Source organism: Mesocricetus auratus, unplaced genomic scaffold, assembly GCF_017639785.1.
Source record: "Mesocricetus auratus isolate SY011 unplaced genomic scaffold, BCM_Maur_2.0 Super-Scaffold_100037, whole genome shotgun sequence".
Lineage (NCBI taxonomy): Eukaryota > Metazoa > Chordata > Mammalia > Rodentia > Cricetidae > Mesocricetus > Mesocricetus auratus.
This window is the reverse complement of record NW_024429215.1, coordinates 8680155-8697860: the sequence shown is the minus strand read 5'-3', so window position 1 is coordinate 8697860 and position 17706 is coordinate 8680155. Positions and strand designations below refer to the sequence as shown.

General features: G+C 39.6%; 1 protein-coding gene across 4 annotated transcripts in view; it reads left to right on the top strand.

Moving 5' to 3' along the window:
- Positions 1 to 17706, top strand: part of Nlrp9 (NLR family pyrin domain containing 9) — a 40171-nt gene that overhangs the window by 8224 nt on the left and 14241 nt on the right. The window contains exons 2-6 of one of the 4 annotated variants that reach the window (XM_040734154.1): positions 6744 to 7048; positions 9835 to 11419; positions 13041 to 13205; positions 14790 to 14954; positions 15522 to 15689. In XM_040734154.1, coding sequence (XP_040590088.1) covers positions 6781 to 7048; positions 9835 to 11419; positions 13041 to 13205; positions 14790 to 14954; positions 15522 to 15689 — 2351 coding nt within the window. In that variant the 5' untranslated portion in view covers positions 6744 to 6780. The remainder of the gene's footprint in view (positions 1 to 6743; positions 7049 to 9834; positions 11420 to 13040; positions 13206 to 14789; positions 14955 to 15521; positions 15690 to 17706) is intronic. The other 3 variants (XM_040734155.1, XM_040734156.1, XM_040734157.1) reach the window with 3 other exon arrangements.

The window sequence follows — 17706 nt, the reverse complement described above, 5'->3', positions numbered from 1 at the left end:
CACTGAAAGCATCTGGCCCTGGACTTTTTTGGTTGGAAGACTGTTGATGACTACTTCTATTTCATTAGGAATTATAGGTTTATTTAGATTGTTTATATGTTCTTGATTTAATTTTGGTAGGTGATATCTATCCAGAAAATTGTCCATTTTCTTTAAATTTTCCAATTTTGAGGAGTACAGGTTTTCAATTATGACCTGATGATTTTCTGGATTTCCCCAGTGCCTCTTGCTATGTCCACCTTTTCATTTCTAATTTTGTTAATTTGCATGTTTTCTGTCTGCCTTCTGATGAGTTTGGATAAAGGTTTGTCTATCTTGTTGAATTTTTTCAAAGAACCAACTCTTTGTTTCATTGATTCTTTGTATTGTTTTCTTTGTTTCTACTTTATTGATTTCAGCTCTCAATGTGATTATTTCCGGGCATCTACTCCTCCTGGGTGAGTTTGCTTCTGGATGTCCTATAACTTTCAGGTGTTCTGTTAATTCTCCAGTATGACTACTCTCCAGTTTCTTCATGTGGTCACTTAGTGCTATGAACTTTCCTCTTAAAACTGCTTTCAGAGTGTCCCACAGGCATGGGTATGTTGTGCCTTCATTTTCATTGAATTCCAGGAAGTCTTTGATTTGTTTCTTTATTTCTTCCTTTACCCAAGAGTGATACAATTGGGCATTTTCAATTTCCATAAGTTTGTGTAGTTTCTGCAATTTGTGTTGTCATTTAATTCTAATTTTAGGTCATGGTGGTCTGATAAGATGCAGGGGTTCGTTTCAATAGTTATAATCTGTTGAAGTTTGCTTTATTGCCAAGTATGTGGTCAATTTTAGAGAAGGTTCCATGTGGCACTGAGAAGAAGGTATATTCTTTTGTGTTTGGATGAAATGTTCTATTGATGTATGTTAAATCCTATTGGGCTATAACTTCTGTTAGTTCCTTTGTTTCTTTGCTATGTTTCTGTCTAGTAGTCCTCTCCAATGTTGAGTGTCAAGTGAAGTCTCCCACTATAAGTGTGTTGAGTTTAATGTGTGATTTGAGTTTTAGTAGTGTTTCTTTTATGAATGTGGGTGCCTTTGTATTTGGTGCATACATGTTCAGAACTGAGACTTCATCCTGATAGATTTTTTCCTGTGATGAATATGGAATGCCCTTCTTCATCTCTTTTGGTTAGTTTTAGTTTGATGTCTAATTTGTTAGATATTAGGACAGACACACCCATTTGCTTCTTAGGTCCATTTTATTGGAAAATCATTTCCCAACCCTTAGCTCTGAGGTAACGCCTGTCTTTGAAAGTGAGATGTGTTTCTTGTTTCCAGCAGAAAAGATGGATTCTGTCTTCATATCCATTCTGTTAGCCTGTGTCTTTTTATGGGTGAGTTAAGACCATTGATACTGAGGGATATTAATGACCATTGATTGTTGATTCTTGTTTGTTTTGGATTCATTTTTGGTGGTGTGATTGTATGTGACTTTTCCCCCTATTTCTGGCTTTTGATAAAGTGAGATTATATATTGCCTATGTTTTTGTGAGTGTAATTTCCTTTGGTTGGGGTTTTCCTTTTAGAACTTTCTGGAGGGCTGGATTGGTGAATATGTATTGTGTAACTCTGGTTTTATCATGGAATATCTTGGTGTCTCCATCTACAGTGACTGAGAGTTTTGCTGTGTATATTAGTCTAGACTGGAATCTGGTCTCTTAGTGTTGATAGGACATCTATCCAGGACCTTCTGGCTTTCAGAGTTTCCATGGAGAAGTCAGGTGTAATTCTGATAGCCTTGCCTTTATATGTTACTTGGCCTTTTTTCTTTGCTGCTCTTAATTTCTTTCTTTATTCTATATGATTTGTGTTTTGATTATGTGGCAATGGAATTTTTTTTGGTCCAGTCTATTTGGTGTTTGGTAAGCTTCTTGTACCTTCATAAGTATGTCCTTCACATTGGAAAAGTTTTCTTCTGTGATTTTGTTGAATATGTTTCTGCACCATAGAGCTGCGATTCTTCGTCCTTACCTGTTATTCTTAGGTTTGATCTTTTCACGGTATCTCATATTTCCTGGATATTTTGGGTTAAGGATTTGTTGTATTTAAGATTTTCTTTGGTTGATGAATCTATTTCCTTTAATTTATCTTCAGCGCCTGAGATTCTCTCTTCCATCTCTTGTATTCTGTTTATGCTTGCATCTGTAGTTCCTGATTGTTTACCCAGCTTTTCTATTTGAAGCCTTCCCTCGGTTTGTGTTTTCTTTATTTTCTATATTTCAGTTTTCAGGTCTTGAACTGTTTGAATTGTTTCCTGCATATGTTTGCTTTTTCTTGGCTTTCTTTAAGAAATTTCTTCATTTCTTGCAATATTTTATTTTTTCTTCTATTTCTTTAAGGGATTTTCTCATAACTTCTCTAAGGGCCTCTATCATTTTCATGAGGTTGTGTTGGGATGTTCAGGTCTTGCTGGTGTAGAGTCCCTAGATTCTGGTGTGGTTATATTGGTTTTTCTGTTGTTGACTGTTTTTATATTGTAGTCTTCCCATCCCTTCTTCCAATGGGAGCTGTAGGGTCTCTTCCTCTCCTGGTGGGTATTGTCTAGGGATCTCTTATGTGGGTTCCAGCAGGTCCAATACTCCGATGAGTCTCAGGATGGATACAGGTATGTCTGAGACACTCTAGGAAAGGGGCAGACCCAGGTAGATGCAAGCAGGTGATATAGGGAGTTGGGGACCCCAGAAGAGCCCACACTCACCTCAGACAGAGGGCCAGGGGTGGAGGGGCACCAAGACTGAGGTGTGGTCAGACTCAGAGTGGTCCCAGGATGGTCCTTTATGTCGGAGCAGGCCCAAGAAGATCAGCCCACACTCACTTCCCATTTTTATTTTTTATTTATAATTTTTATTTAAATTAGAAACTATCATATTTTACATATCAATTCCAATTCTCCCTCCCTTCATCCCATGGCCCCTACCAATCCCCCCATCCTATCTCCCATCCACTCCCCAGGGAGGATGAGGCCTTCCATGAGGGATCATCATAATCTATCAAGTCATTTGGGGCAGGGCATAGGCCCTTCCCTGTATATCTAGGCTAAGAGAGTATCCCTCCATGGGAATGGGCTCCCAAAGTCCCTTTGTGCACTAGGGATTTGGTCACAAGGAAAATTAGTTCTAATAATGAAAACATGGTATACATAAATAATGCAATATTTCAGTATAATGGAACAAGAAATCATAAAATTGGTTTGAAATTTGATAGATATAGAATTATAAGATTGAGTGAAATAATTCAAACAAACATACAAACATACAAACAATGACAGCATGTTTTCCTTCCTGATGGTCCTCACCTATAATATCCTAAGGGCAAGGTTTCCCTGCTGGGTCTGGAGACAAGGCTCAGCAGTTAAGAGCACTTGCTGCTCTTTCAGAGGGCCTGGGCTTTGTTCCCAACACCCACAAGGTGACACAAAACCATCTGTAACTCCAGTTTCAGTGCCCTCTGAGAATACCAGGCACAGACACAGTTGTATAGACATGTATGTGGTCAAACCATTCATACCCACACAGCAAGGCTGTTCTTCCAAGGATTTGAATTCATTTCCCAACACCCATAAGGCAGCTCACCGATGCCTGTTACACCAGTTCCAGGGGATCTGACACTCTCACACAGACATCATGCAGGCAAGGCGCCAATGGAACCAAAATAAAACTTCGAAAAAAGTAAAAACAATAAGAAATACATTAAGTCACTCTTATTATAGTCTTAACTTGATATGTCATTTGCGTTGCTATGCCAGAGTGTTTTATTTAAAGAAAACTTAGAATAAAATTAAACTTCTAAATTGGTCTGCAGTTCTAGCCTGCAGTTGTGTGACTATAGACAGCAATAAGTAGCATGTGTTTCAAAGCATTGGAAAGATTTTTGATGTTTGTGCTAAAAGCAGATGTGTGTTTCTGTGATTTGAACATTACCCAGAATACAAATGAATTGAATATTTGCAAAGTTGCCTATTGATGAGTATGATTTCCATGTATCAATTAAAATAGAAAATCCTCTCTAATACAGTCTAATTTAATCCAGCAACAAAAATGATTGAAACTGTATCGTTTGCCGGAAAATGGATGCAAGTGGGAATTGAGACCAAGAAAGAAAATAGGGCATGCTTTCTCTAACTTGTGGACCATGGCTTTCTTTATAGATATGTAAAATCATATTTTTACCGATGTATATTTTATGGATGTGGTATATTTACATTGTAAATAGGTAATATATTTATGCCATAATCTATAAATATGATGTAAAAGTAGAAGCAAAATGCCTTGGGTAATATGGGTGCCTAACAGTAGAGAGACACTAGGATAAAAAGAATATAGAGCAATGTGGAACAGTTTAAAGTACAATATATGCTAACATGAAAATATTCACCCTGAAACTCATTATTACAAGCAAAAGTATGTACCAGTTTTAAAGAATGAAATGACTGGGTGTGATTTCACACAGCTTTAATCTCAGCAGAGATTGGAAGTTAAGCAGGCAAGTATCAGTTTCAGGTCAACCTGGTTCGTACAGCAAGCACTAGACCAGCCAGGCCTACAAAGTGAAACCCTGTTGCAAATAAATAAACAAATAAATGGAAATTCCTCAAATAAAACAAACATTAGAATAGAAATAAAGTCCTCCTTATAGATTATGTGACTAATGATTAGTAGACAATGTAGGCTTCTTTTTTAATGGATAGAATGAAAGTTTTATAAGATAAAAAAGATAATGGAGACAGAAGTGTTAATGGTCTGAATCATGCAATTAAATATGGACAGACCTGCCATGGAGAGAGGGAAATATGATTTCAATGTCTGTCTTGGTCTGGTTGTGGCTGCACTGGATTTGTTTTAAATTCAATTAACAAAATCCATTTTACATGTGATCCTCACAGCCGTGTGTTAACTAGGAGGTGTTCTAACCATTTCTGAGTTCCAAGTGAACCCTTTCAAGGCTCTTGTTATTACATCTGAACATAATCTGCTAGTCCAGTACTAGATGGTGAGTGCAGTTAATATTAAGATTTTAATTATTTCTTCCTCTTCCTCTTCCTCTTCCTCTCCCCCTTCTCATACCTCCCTGTCTCTTGCTTCTATTCCCTCCTTCTCCAAATGGCTGGGGCTCAAATCCATATTACATACTCTAGAATTCTCATATCTTACTAAGCCCCCCTTGTACTGGAAAGGAAGATACCACATGGTATTTGAGTCTAGGTTAATATTTTTATTATAAATTATTTGCACATAATTTTGCTCTGAATTGTCAATTTATATTTAGCACTTTCATGAAAGATTTTGTATGTAGATTGATGCCCAGCCTCTTTGGATGCAAAGCATAATATACAATGTTCAACTTTAATGTGAGCTTTGGCAGCTGATGATTGAATGACATTTTTCTTGGCTGTAAAAACTACATTAATTTTTGAAAGTCAGGACCTGATAAAAGAGTATCCACTAATCCATATAGTTACGAAGCATTTAGAAAGAATGGGTTGCATTTTAATTTTAATTAATGTAAATTTTTAATTTAAAAACTTTTCATTAAAAAAAACAAACCCAGTCCCCCCCTCCCCACTTGCTCCCCTTCTACTGACCTCTTCACTTCTCCCACTACCTAACCACCATCTACTCCTCAGAGGGAGTAATGCCCTCCTTGGGGAGTCAACAGTTTTTATATACAGTAACTGATGGGAGCTATCTTTCAGTGTTCCATGAACATTTTAATGCACCAAAGAATCTTTGTTTCTTTTACTTCCAGACAATCTTTAAAGGGCTGGAGAGAAGGTTCCACAATGGAGAGCACTGGCTGCTCTTCAGAGGATCAATTCCTAGCACCCCCTGAGGGCTCACAGCCAACTGGAAATCCAATCATATAGGATCTGATGCCCTCTTCTGACCTCCATGGGTACTGCATGCATGCACTTGTTGCATAAGCATAAATGCAGGCAAAACACATAAAAAATCTTTTTAATTAAAAACTTTTGGAGCCAAGCATCATGGAGCTTGCCTTTAATCCCAGCACTCTGGAGGTAGAGTCAGGTAGACCTCTGTGGGTTTGAGGCCAAGCTGGCCTACAAAGCCAGTTCCAGGACAGCCAGAACACTTGCACAGAGAAAACACCGTGTCTGTGGTGGGTGTGATGGGGGGATTTATTTTCACTTATTTGAGCTAGACAAGGTATTGTTTAAAAATATCTGGTTTCAGTGTGCTATAATGTGTAGAGAGATTCTCATAAGGACTCCGGTTTATAATTGGTTCTAAGACATGTCCCTAGTAGTATATGGTAGTAGGCACAATGGCAGTGCCAACACTCCTTCTTTAGTTCTAATGGTAAACTTGGCTGCTTTACATACTTTAAGGGGTTATCATTAAATTCAAATGCACTATTGGGAAATTGTGAAGCATGAGTCACCTACATCTGAAGGAATATATGATATCAATAGTTATGAACCTTTTTAAACAGAATTTATTCATTTTTTGTTTATTATGTATACAGTGCTCTGCTTATGAGTTTGCCTGAAGGAGAGAAGAGACCACCAGATCTCATAATAGATGGTCGTGAGACACCAAGTAGCTACTGGGAATTGAACTCAGTACCTTTGGAAGATAAGACAATGTTCTTAGCCTCTTAGCCATTTTTCCACCCTCCAGTTTTAAGCCTTTTTAATCTGAGACTTCTCATGTCATTCTTAATCAGGTTTCACTTATTTCTTTGTTTTGAAGGTTTATTAACCTCTCAAGTCCAGCCTCATCGTCCAAGATGGAAGAAACACACGGTTATAACTTGACTCTTTGCCTGCTGAAGCTCAGTGATGAAGACTTCATGGAATTCAAAGATAGTCTCAGAAAAGTTCTGGGATTTAAACCCAAGCCTATCCCCCGGACTAAGATTGCAACAGCTTCAAGAAGAGGCCTGGCAATGCTATTGAACAAACATTATCCAGGGCAGGTATGGGATATAGTACTGAGCCTGTCTCAAAGGGCCAAATGGAAAAAACTCTTCGACAGAGCTGAGAGACTGAAGAGAGGTAAGCAAACATGGAGACAGGGAGCACAAGGGGAAAGTTAGCCACATAGAGCTGGGTTTTTTTAACTGTCTCATACAGTGTACCCTGACCACAGTTTATGACCCTCTTCTCCCCCAGATCCATTCCTCCTCCATTTCCCTTCAAAGAAGATCAGGGCATCCAGGAATATCAACTGAGCATGGCGTACCAAGATAAACTTGGACTAGGCACAAACCTTCTTATCAAGGCTGGCATAGGTATCCCAGTCATAGGAAAAGGGTTCCAAGAGCAGGAGAAAGGGTCAGAGACATCCCCCCACCCACTTTTTAAAGCACCAAGATAACAACTACAATGTAAAGGTCATGTCATACCTGTACCAAGAGTTGAGAAATAAGGCAGACCCTAACATTAATGTTTTGTTCAGCTAATCAAGAAAATTAATCTTACCTTTGCATTTTTGAAAGTAAGAATACAAAACAATGCATCTATCGTGGAATTCCTGGTCCTGTCTCTCCCTCCTTCTTTCTTTCCCTCCCTTCCTGTCTCTTCCTTCTTTTACATGTTCTTTCTAGCTTTAAAAAAGTGTGTTACTGCCGGGCATCAGTGGCGCATGCCTTTAATCCCAGCACTCGGGAGGCAGAGGCAGGTGGATCTCTGTGAGTCTGAGACCAGCCTGGTCTACAGAGCGAGTTCCAGGACAGGCTCCAATAAAAAATATAGGGAAACACTGTCTTTAAAAAAGTGTCTTACTGTGTAGCCAAAGCTTGCTTCAAGTCACTCTCTAGACTAGACTAGTCTTGAACTCTTAATTTCCTGCCTCAGCTTCCTGAGTCCTGAGCTTCCAGGTGCACAGTGACACACTCAGCTGAGATGGAGTCCTATTTTAGCACTTACTCATCCTTTAGAGCAGACATGAGGTGCTGAGAATAGTCCTTCATCTCCTTTCCTAGAGACCTTACCTTTATTTCCTATGAATTTCTTGAGACAGTAGAGGAAGAACTCAAATTTATAATGTTGTGTTATCTCTAGGTGGGAGGAATGTCACAATCCTTCCAGAGAAAACAGTATACCAACACATCATCCCACATTTCAGATGCATATAAACTATATTCTTGTTCCACGTTGTTGTTCATAACCCTTTGGCACAACTATGATATAGTAGATGGTGTGTGTGTCAGAAGTGCCCACCAAAAAATTATCTTGAGTCTGGAACCATGTGCATCATTTAGGTGGTCCCTAGTCATGTGACTTGTTTCCTAGTCAGATGCATCAAGATGGTCAATGTCACTAAATCTGTTTCCTCTTGGGGAATAAAATCCATTAATTTGGCAAAACCAAGTAGATGCATGCATATGAGACCTGGACAGTAAAACGACATGGGTATTGTATCAGGTGCTTTCCTGTTGCTGTGACAAAACACCGTGGTCTAAAACAAATCATGAAAAGAGTTTATTACGGCTTAGGGTTCCAAAGTGATGGAGAGAAGTATGACAAGATACAGGCGTAGTGACTGGAGCAGGAAGCTGAAATTATACCACAAATGAAAGCATGAAGCCAAGAGAATGAACTGGAAGTAGGTTGAGACTATAAAATCTTAGTGCCTTCCCCAAGCAACGTCCTTCTCCAGGAAGGCCACACCTCTAAAACCTTACAAACATGACCACCTACTGGGGAACAAAACTCGTGTGTGTGTGTGTGTGTGTGTGTGTGTTCGCATGTGTGCATAGATCTAGATACTTTAATAATGTATCTGAAGTTTTGAGATGCTTGTGAATGAGCACAGGACAATCTGACAGCCTGTTCAGGCTTGTTTTCCATGGACTTTGAACCGTAAGCCCAAAGTTCATTTCACTATGTCTTGTTACCAGAGTCAAATTTTGCTTTGACTAAACATAGCACTATAAATGTGTATATTAACTGAAAGTTATAAATAGGATGACTAGTAAATGACTTACTGAAGGCATGAAAGTTTTACAATGAATAATAGTACTCTGAGTCCTCACTCATGAAATTACGTACAAATGAAGTACTCTTGGGAAGGTACCATGACCTTTGCAAATCTGTAATGCAGCACCCAGAATTCATGCTTTACATTAGCTGTCATTCAGAGGTGAGTCTCTAGTTTGCTCATAACACTTTTACAGGCCATGTTTCAAATAACATTATCATCCTCAATGGTGTTAAATTACCAACTGAGGGTCTGGGCTTCAGGGCCATGAGTGTACCATGATTAGTCTGGCCACATGGTGAGTTCTTTCTCTGTGAATTAAATAAATTAATGGAAGAGTCCCAAGGAAAGTGAAAGTAAAATTTATTGTCAATTTTAGGTTTTATATGTTGAAGTGGTCCTATATATGAAGACTATTGAGTCTAGAAGGGTCTGAGCTTTTACTTTGGTTTAAGTACCACTGCTATCTGGAGATCACCCTTTTCTTCTATTGACCCTAAAATACTCATGTACCCACTTTAGCACAGGGTTTGACTCAGTCAAGAGTCAGTTAACTCTTCCCACACATGGTCACAAGCATGGAAAGGCTTGCGTGCAGTAGAGGTCTCTATCTTGAGGTATGAAGGTAGAAAGAACTGGTTGGTTGAATGGGGCTAGGGTCGGGCCTAAACATTCTTTGTAATGTAACAAAAAGAAAATTCTGTATCAGCTGAAGGGAAATGGAACATTATTACAGGGGAAGGGGTGGGTGACTCTCCTTTTGTCCTTCCCTTGGGACCCATGGTCATCCAGGTGTGTATATTCATTCTCAGAGTATCCTATTCCTAACTGCCTTGTGGTCTGATTTCATCCAACTCAGATGAACGAAGACCATACAAAGAGACTATGGAGATTATATTTAAATACATATGGGACTTCGAGAACTACATTCATGTGCCTAGTCATGAATACAACATCATTACAGAAATGCAGCACAGAACATTGAAAGATATATTTGATCTTCAGCTAGAGTCAGTCACTGCAGTCATCCTGGGTAATAAAGGAGAAGGAAAAACCACTTTCTTAAGAAAAGCAATGCTGGACTGGGCAGCAGGAGACTTGTGGCAGAACAGATTTCACTATGTTTTCTTCTTCTCTCTCATGTCACTTAACAACATCACAGAGTTAAGCTTAGCTCAGCTCATCTTAAGTAAGTTGTCTGAGTCTTCAGAGACACTGGAGGATATCGTATCTGATCCTAGGAGAATCTTGTTTATTCTGGAGGGATTTGACTACCTGAAATTTGACTTGGGACTCCAGACAAACTTGTGCAATGACTGGAGAAAGAAGGCACCAACACAGATTGTCTTGAGCAGTTTGCTACAGAAAGTAATGCTCCAAGAATCCTCTCTGCTTCTTGAATTGGGAAACCTAAGTGTACCAAAAATCTATCCATTGCTACAGAAACCAAGGGAAATAACTATTGGGGGATACACTGAGGCGTCTGTAAAGTACTATTGTTGTTCTTTCATGCACAGTTTCAAAAAAGGCTCAGAAATCTTTAATTATTTGCAAGCCATTCAACTATTACTCACTTTATGCAAAAATCCTTATAAACGCTGGATGGTCTGCCGTACTTTAAAGTGTCAGTTTAAGAGGGGAGAGAAATTGAACATAGCTTTTAAACCAGATTCAGTTTTGTACACAAGCTTTATGGTGAGCTCATTCAGAGCAAAGTATGCCGGCTATCCATCAAGACAGAACAGGAACAAATTAATGACCCTGTGTACCTTGGCTGTGGAGGGAATGTGGAAATCTGTATTTGTGTTTAAGTATGAGGATCTCCTCAGGAATGGGATATCTGAATCTGAGCAGATACTGTGGATGAAAATGTATTTTCTAAATACAAGAGGTGACTGTTTTGTGTTTTACCATCCTGCACTGCAGTTGTATTTTGCTGCCCTGTTCTATTTCCTCAGACAAGACAAAGACAAACATCACCCCATCATTGGAAGTCTACCCCAACTTCTAAGGGAAATTTATGCTCATGGCCAAAACCAATGGCTCCTCACAGGGAAGTTTGTGTTTGGAATTGCCACTGAAAAAATTGCTGCCATTCTGGAACCACATTTTGGGTTTATACCATGTGAAAAGATGAGACAGGAAATCTTCAAATGCTTTAGAAGTTTGAGTCAAGGAGAATGCGGTGAGAAACTGATTAGTCCTCAGAGTTTGTTTGATAGCCTGGTCGAAAACCAAGAGGAACAATTTATAACACAAGTAATGGATATGTTTGAAGAAATGACTGTTGACATCAGCAGTGCTGATGTATTGTCAGTGGCTACAACCTGTCTGCTGAAGTCTCAAAGTTTAAAGAAACTTCATCTGCATATACAACAAAGAGTGTTTTCAGAAATCTACAACCCAGAAGACGGTGACTTAGAAGTCTTTAAACATGAAAAAAAGTGAGTGGATCTCTGAACCTTGTTTCGCCTTAGTTTCCAGTCCATTATTTCATGGGTGTGTTTGTGTCCATATGAGCTTGTGAAGAAGTCAGAGGAAGAGGTGGGATGCTTCTCTATGGTCTTCCATCATTATTCCTTGAGACAGTCTCCTATCAACCTTGAAGCTCACCATCTTGAACAGTCTAACAGCCCAGTAAGATATCAGGATCTACCTGCATTCCCTTTTCTGATGCTAGGACAACATTCTCATGCATCCATGTCCAGCCTTTTAAGTGAGTCTGTGGATTGGAACTCAGTTCCTCATGCTTGTGCAGAAAATTCCTACCCACAGATTGCTGTCTCCAGTATGGTATTTCTTAAGTTCTCATATGTCTATGCTTGAGTGTTTAGAAGGCATAGTCAGAAAGGCTCTCTGTTGTACGTTGCCATTGCTGTTTGGATCTTTGTGGCCCTAAACAGCCATGTCTTGAGTTCCTCCATTTATACAAAGAACAAAGTTGTTACAGGCCAGTGTCAGCTTTGTCGCAATGTCTGGCTCTTTTCCTTCATCCATAGCATGTTTAGTTTTCGGGTGACTACACTGAAGAGGATTCTGGGAACTCATGTCTGGTTTAAGGCTGTGTTCATACCACATTGCTCTGGTTGGCTTGCCTTGCATTACCTTTAGGCTGCTAACTCTTTCAAATGTGTAACATGTAACACCTTTTATGATTATATTATTGGATTAGGTTGCTATCACTCAAGAGTCCCAAATATCTACCTGAGTTCACACAGAAATCATGTTTTCTCAATGAAAGAGACAGTAGAGAACAGTGTAAGGGTGGATGTCTTCAGCAATTATGCTTAGCTGTTAGCAGTGAGTCTCCCAAAAACTCAATTTAGTTCATCTCACCTCAATCCATGCACCTTTTTTATCATTTTTACTCAATACATTCATTTGCAATTCCATACCAATACATCATGCATTGTAGCTGCTCTCACCTTCCGCTTGGTTCTGTTTCCCTTCCACCCCATCACCCCAACTTCTTCAAAAGATTCTTTCTCACATTCATGTCTATTTTTAGTCAGCCACTGAGCTTAACTAGAGCTATTGGTAAGTTCATGGGTTTGGAACTGTGCATTATTAGTACCTGGTGGGCTGACTTGTGTGTATAAAACTGGAGATGACTTCTCATTCCCCTAGAATCGACCTGTAGTCAATATTCTAGTGGTGGTGGGTTGAGCTGTGTAAGTCTCTCCAAAGTTTATTATTGAGTGGGAACAGACCAGGTCTATTACAGGAAGTGGAGGCATCCACAGCTCCTGTGGTATTAAGACTGCAATGGATATACCATGCCCAGAAGATGCCATTTGTAGCCACAGTATATTCTCTCTCTCTCTCTCTCTCTCTCTCTCTCTCTCTCTCTCTCTCTCTCTCTCTCTCTCTCTCTCTCTCTCTCTAATTTACTTTCTTTTCTAGAGATTTATTTTCTTTTCTTTAAAGTGTAGGAGTGCATTGTCTGCATGTATGTCTATGTACCATGTATACCCCTTCAAGGGGTTGGGAGTGATCTCCCCATCTTAGGAATATCTTGAATTGCATTGAGCCACAAGAGAATAATGGTGTGTTATCTCATTGCAGCAATGCAATCAAACATTGGCGTATGTTATGCAGAGTTTTCCAGAACTTGGAAGTGTTGGATCTGGACAGCTGTAAATTCAATGTAACAGTGATTTTTCTTCTTTATCTATCAATGTCTCCAACCCATAGGGGGCCTCTGAATGCATTTAAGCTCCAAAGCTTCTCGTAAGTTTGATAGTCACCTATCCTTTAAGCAGATTAAAGAAATTTCTTCTCTACTTGAAGACAAATTCATAAAGAAATGCAGAGGTAAAATCCAAAGTAGCAAATACAATATCAGTAGGAGTCACATGTTTGAAGTTTTCTATGTCACACACACATACATCTGATTTATAGGTGGTTTGTAAATATCTATACATCTAGTGTGTGTGTGTGTGTGTGTGTGTGTGTGTGTGTGTGTGTTGTATGGGTATGCATGTACACAGCCAAAAGTTATTGACTGTGTTCTAGAGACTGCAATGAATGTTCATGAAAAGTTCAATTTAAAGATTATTTTGATTGTACATACGTATGTGAGCATCTGAATTGGGTGTTGTGGATTCAGAATTATATTAAGTCATTGGCTGCCCAGCATGGGTGCTAGGAACAGAATTCCAATCATCTGTAAGAGAAGTATGTGCTTAACCACTGAGCCATCTGTCCAGCCCAATGATTATTTTTTTTAGTGATCACGCTGACATCTATTTCTTATCAAGACGACATGACCAGACATAAGTTTAGTTACCTTTTCCCAACCTTGAATGGAGCAAATAAAAACAAAAACAGGCACACCTGATTATCCTGAGCTCTGAACCCCAGTATAAGAATATTATAGATATTGATGCCTGAAAAAGTTTTAGGGCTTACTAAACCAGAAAGTGGGGGGTACACGCCTTTTATCCCAGCACTTGTGAGGGAGAGGAAGACAGACTTCTCAGTCTGAGGCCAGCCTGGTCTACAGAGTGAGTTTCAAGACACTCAGGGTTGCACAGAGAAACCATGTCTCAGACATCAACAAAGCATTAGTCCTTAAGGAGAAATGGACCCTTCCTTTGGGACACACAGAGGGGAGCATTAATACAAACATAAGCATCTGTATTATAATGTGTCATTCTGCTTTGGTTCCTGCTTCTGTCGTAGATACCACCACCAAAAGCAGCCTAGTAAAGGAAAGGGCGTATTCTGTTTTACCATTCCTGGTTCATAATCCATAATCCATCACCAAGGGAATTCAGGGTAGGAACCTGAAGATTGGAACCAAAGCAGAGACCATGGAGAAATGCTGCTCCCTGACTTGTTTCCCCCTGGCCTGCTCAACAATCTTTCTTATTCGAATCAGATCTACCTGCCCATGTGTAATGCTACTCACAGTGGCAGCTCTAGGCCAATTACCTGTTAAGAAAATGCCCACAGGCATACCAATCTGGAGGAGGCAATTCCAGAATTCAGGTTCCTTTACCCAGATAATGTTGAATTGGAAAAACCTTGATTAGCCATTACAGACAATGTTTAGAGTTTAACATGAGGGTGTGTGTGTGAGTCTCCTCGAAACATTCTACATGTTACACAGAAGTGGGGGGGGGAATAGAAGGGGAGAGATGTGAGTATCTCTGTGTTTGTCTGGTACCTAGAGATAACCACTGAGAACTTGTGGGGTAAACAGAGTGCCCAAAAAAACATGGTGTTTGAGGTGAAGTGCAGTGTGTACAAGTTGCTTTGCTGTGTACCCACACCGTCTGGTGTAATGTACCATTTGACCTTATTCTACAGGTGCTCCTACCTGACTAACTTTGGATGTGGTTTGTTATTTCACACACTTCTCCAACTACCTCACCTGAAATCCTTGAACCTCTATGGCACTAATCTCTCCAATGATGTGGTTGAGAATATGTGCTGTGTGCTGAAATCCCCATCATGCAGAGTGGAGGAGCTGCTGTAAGTCAGGGCATTGCCTAAATCCAGTAGCTTTTCTGAGATTATTTTAAAAATTACTTTTTAGACATAACTTTGAAAGCTTTGCACTTCATTCTGAAAGCTTTGAGTTTCATTATGATAGTTATGTTTCTCCTTGTGAAAAATGAGCCTCTGTGGGGTGTGTGTGTGTGTGTGTGTGTGTGTGTGTGTGTGTTTCGCTGATATGTGTAAGGACCATATTTTAGTGATGGAGTCTATCTGTGCATTAAAGGCCATGGTTTCTACCCAGTACATTCCAACCCTATCTCTCTGTTGGTTTTTGTGACCAACAATAACCTCACCAGACATTTCTAAATGGATCTTTGAAAGTAAAAGTCACCCATAGCTGAAAACCACTAGGTTGGACTTTTTCTCAACCAGCAGATCACTATAATTCACAATTATACTTATATAATTGTGCTTATGCATAAGATAAGCCTTGATGTAGATGTGGACTGGTATGTACAGTATTATAATCTGTGGCATTTGTTTGTACATAGATCACCTAAAGATGCTACTCCTAACCTGTGACATATATCTCACGTACAGATTGGGGAAATGTGACATCTCCAGTGAGGCTTGTGGTGTAATTGCTACTTCCCTAACCAAATGCAAGGTGAAACATCTCTCATTGGTTGAAAATCCCTTGAAGAACAAAGGAGTAATGTTAGTGTGTGAAATCCTGAAGCATCCAAGCTGTGTCCTGGAGACACTCATGTGAGTTGGTCTGGGGTAGCATGCCATGGAAATATTTCAGAACACTGAATATGGGTGCAATCATCATAAAGGGGGGTCAAATTCCCAGTAAGGAATACAGGAGAAAATTAGATGTGTCACTAAACTCAGTCACTTGACTCTGTCTCAGTTGCAATATAAGTAAGTGGAGCAGATGCAAACAGAGAATACCATCAGATCAACTTCAAAAAAGGCAAGGGTAGCTCAGAAATCACTTATATAAAATTTATCTTGATGGATATGATTATTATGGGAAGAGATGATGCCCCTGGAAAGAGACTGGCCACTAGGCCAGAGGAGAATATAAATAAGAAAAAAATATTCCTTTCCTAGGCAGGCCTTCCTACATATTACCTAAGACACGATGTGCTGTCTCCTGCCCTGAAGTTGAGGTTGATTGCTCATAGTAGCAGACTGCCAGTCTATTGTCTCAAGGAAGCCATACCAGATAACTTATCGTCCCATCAACCAAAGACCTTAAATGGGGAATGTGATCAAAGACACCTGGGTTCGTTGAAGAGAAAGAGTATCCAGACACAAAATTAATTGTGTCCTCTGTGATTATGTATTCATACAGCAATACATACATGTGCAGCTTACAGACATGAACATACATATAAAATATAAGAGCTTTGAATACTGACCTTTATGGAGACATCTGTTTACAGAAGAAGAAAACCTGCAAATTGAGTACTGTTCATAAACTGCTTATGACTAGACCAGAAATGTTTTATATTGCACTTATATTTTGGAATATTTGCAGGTCATGAGTCTTGGAGATGTTCGCTAAGTCCAAACATGAAACTTATTAGCATGGTATATAAAATTTGTGCACACAGCTTGGGTGTGGTTTTTTATAATATTTTCAGTGCCTTTGTGTTTTGACCTGGGCTGGATATTACCTGAGTAATTTTCTGTGTACCACATGAGTGCATAAACCTGCAGAGGCCAGAAAAAGTCAATAGTTCCATGGAATTTTTTGTTTTCAGTATTTTTATTAAATTAATATTATTTTTTTCCTGACATTGAAAGATTTTTTACCTCATTCATTAAGGTTGGATATTTATCAAATATTTTCCTTCCAGTTATTTTAAATGACCCTATATTTTTCCTCTTTTTTCCATATTTTTAACTTTTTATACATGTCACTTTCAGTTCCCTCTCCCTCCCCTCCTCCCCCACCCCCAATCCTCCCAACCCCTTACCCCCACTTCATCCTCCCTCCACTCCCCAGGGAGGGCAAAGGCCTCCATAAGGGATTTCCAGAGTCCATCACATCATCCCGGGAATGGCCCAGGTTCTTCCCCATGTGTCCAGGTTGAGAGAGCATCCCTCCACGTGGCGTGGGCTCCCATAGTCCCTCTGTATGACAGGAATAAATACTACTCCACTCTCCAAGGTCCCACAGATTGTCAAGGCCTCCACTCTGTCACCCAGGTTCGGTGGGAGGATGTCTGGATCAGTCCCATGCTGGCCCCCCAATCATCAGTCTGGGGTCCATGTGATGCCCCTTGTTTACGTCAGCTGCCCCTGTGGGCCTCACCAGCCCGATCCCGATTCCCTTGGTCATCATTTCTCTTTGCAAATGGAGTTCAATTCGGTTCACAGCTGTGGGTGTCTACCTCCGTCTCCATCAGCCACTGGATGAGAGTTCTATCCAAGAGCATGGGATTCTAGTTACAGGAGTTTTGTGTGCACCATGTAGGTGTTAATGTGAGTACTTAGCCCTGAACCCCGGTTTCTCTGAATGAACAGCAGTGATCTTAAACGCAGCACCATCTCTCCCATCCTTAAATGAAACTTGTAAAAGAAACAGAAAAATACAATATAGAAAAAGAAGGATGTTTCAGAAGAGATAGGAAAAAATAACATTAGAAGGCAAAGTAATTTGGTTATTTAAGTACTAGTTACAGAATAGATAGAATTAAATTACACTTGGTGACTAGTAATTATACAGAACTACATTAGGCATGAGTTATTTCAAATATCATCTAGTCTT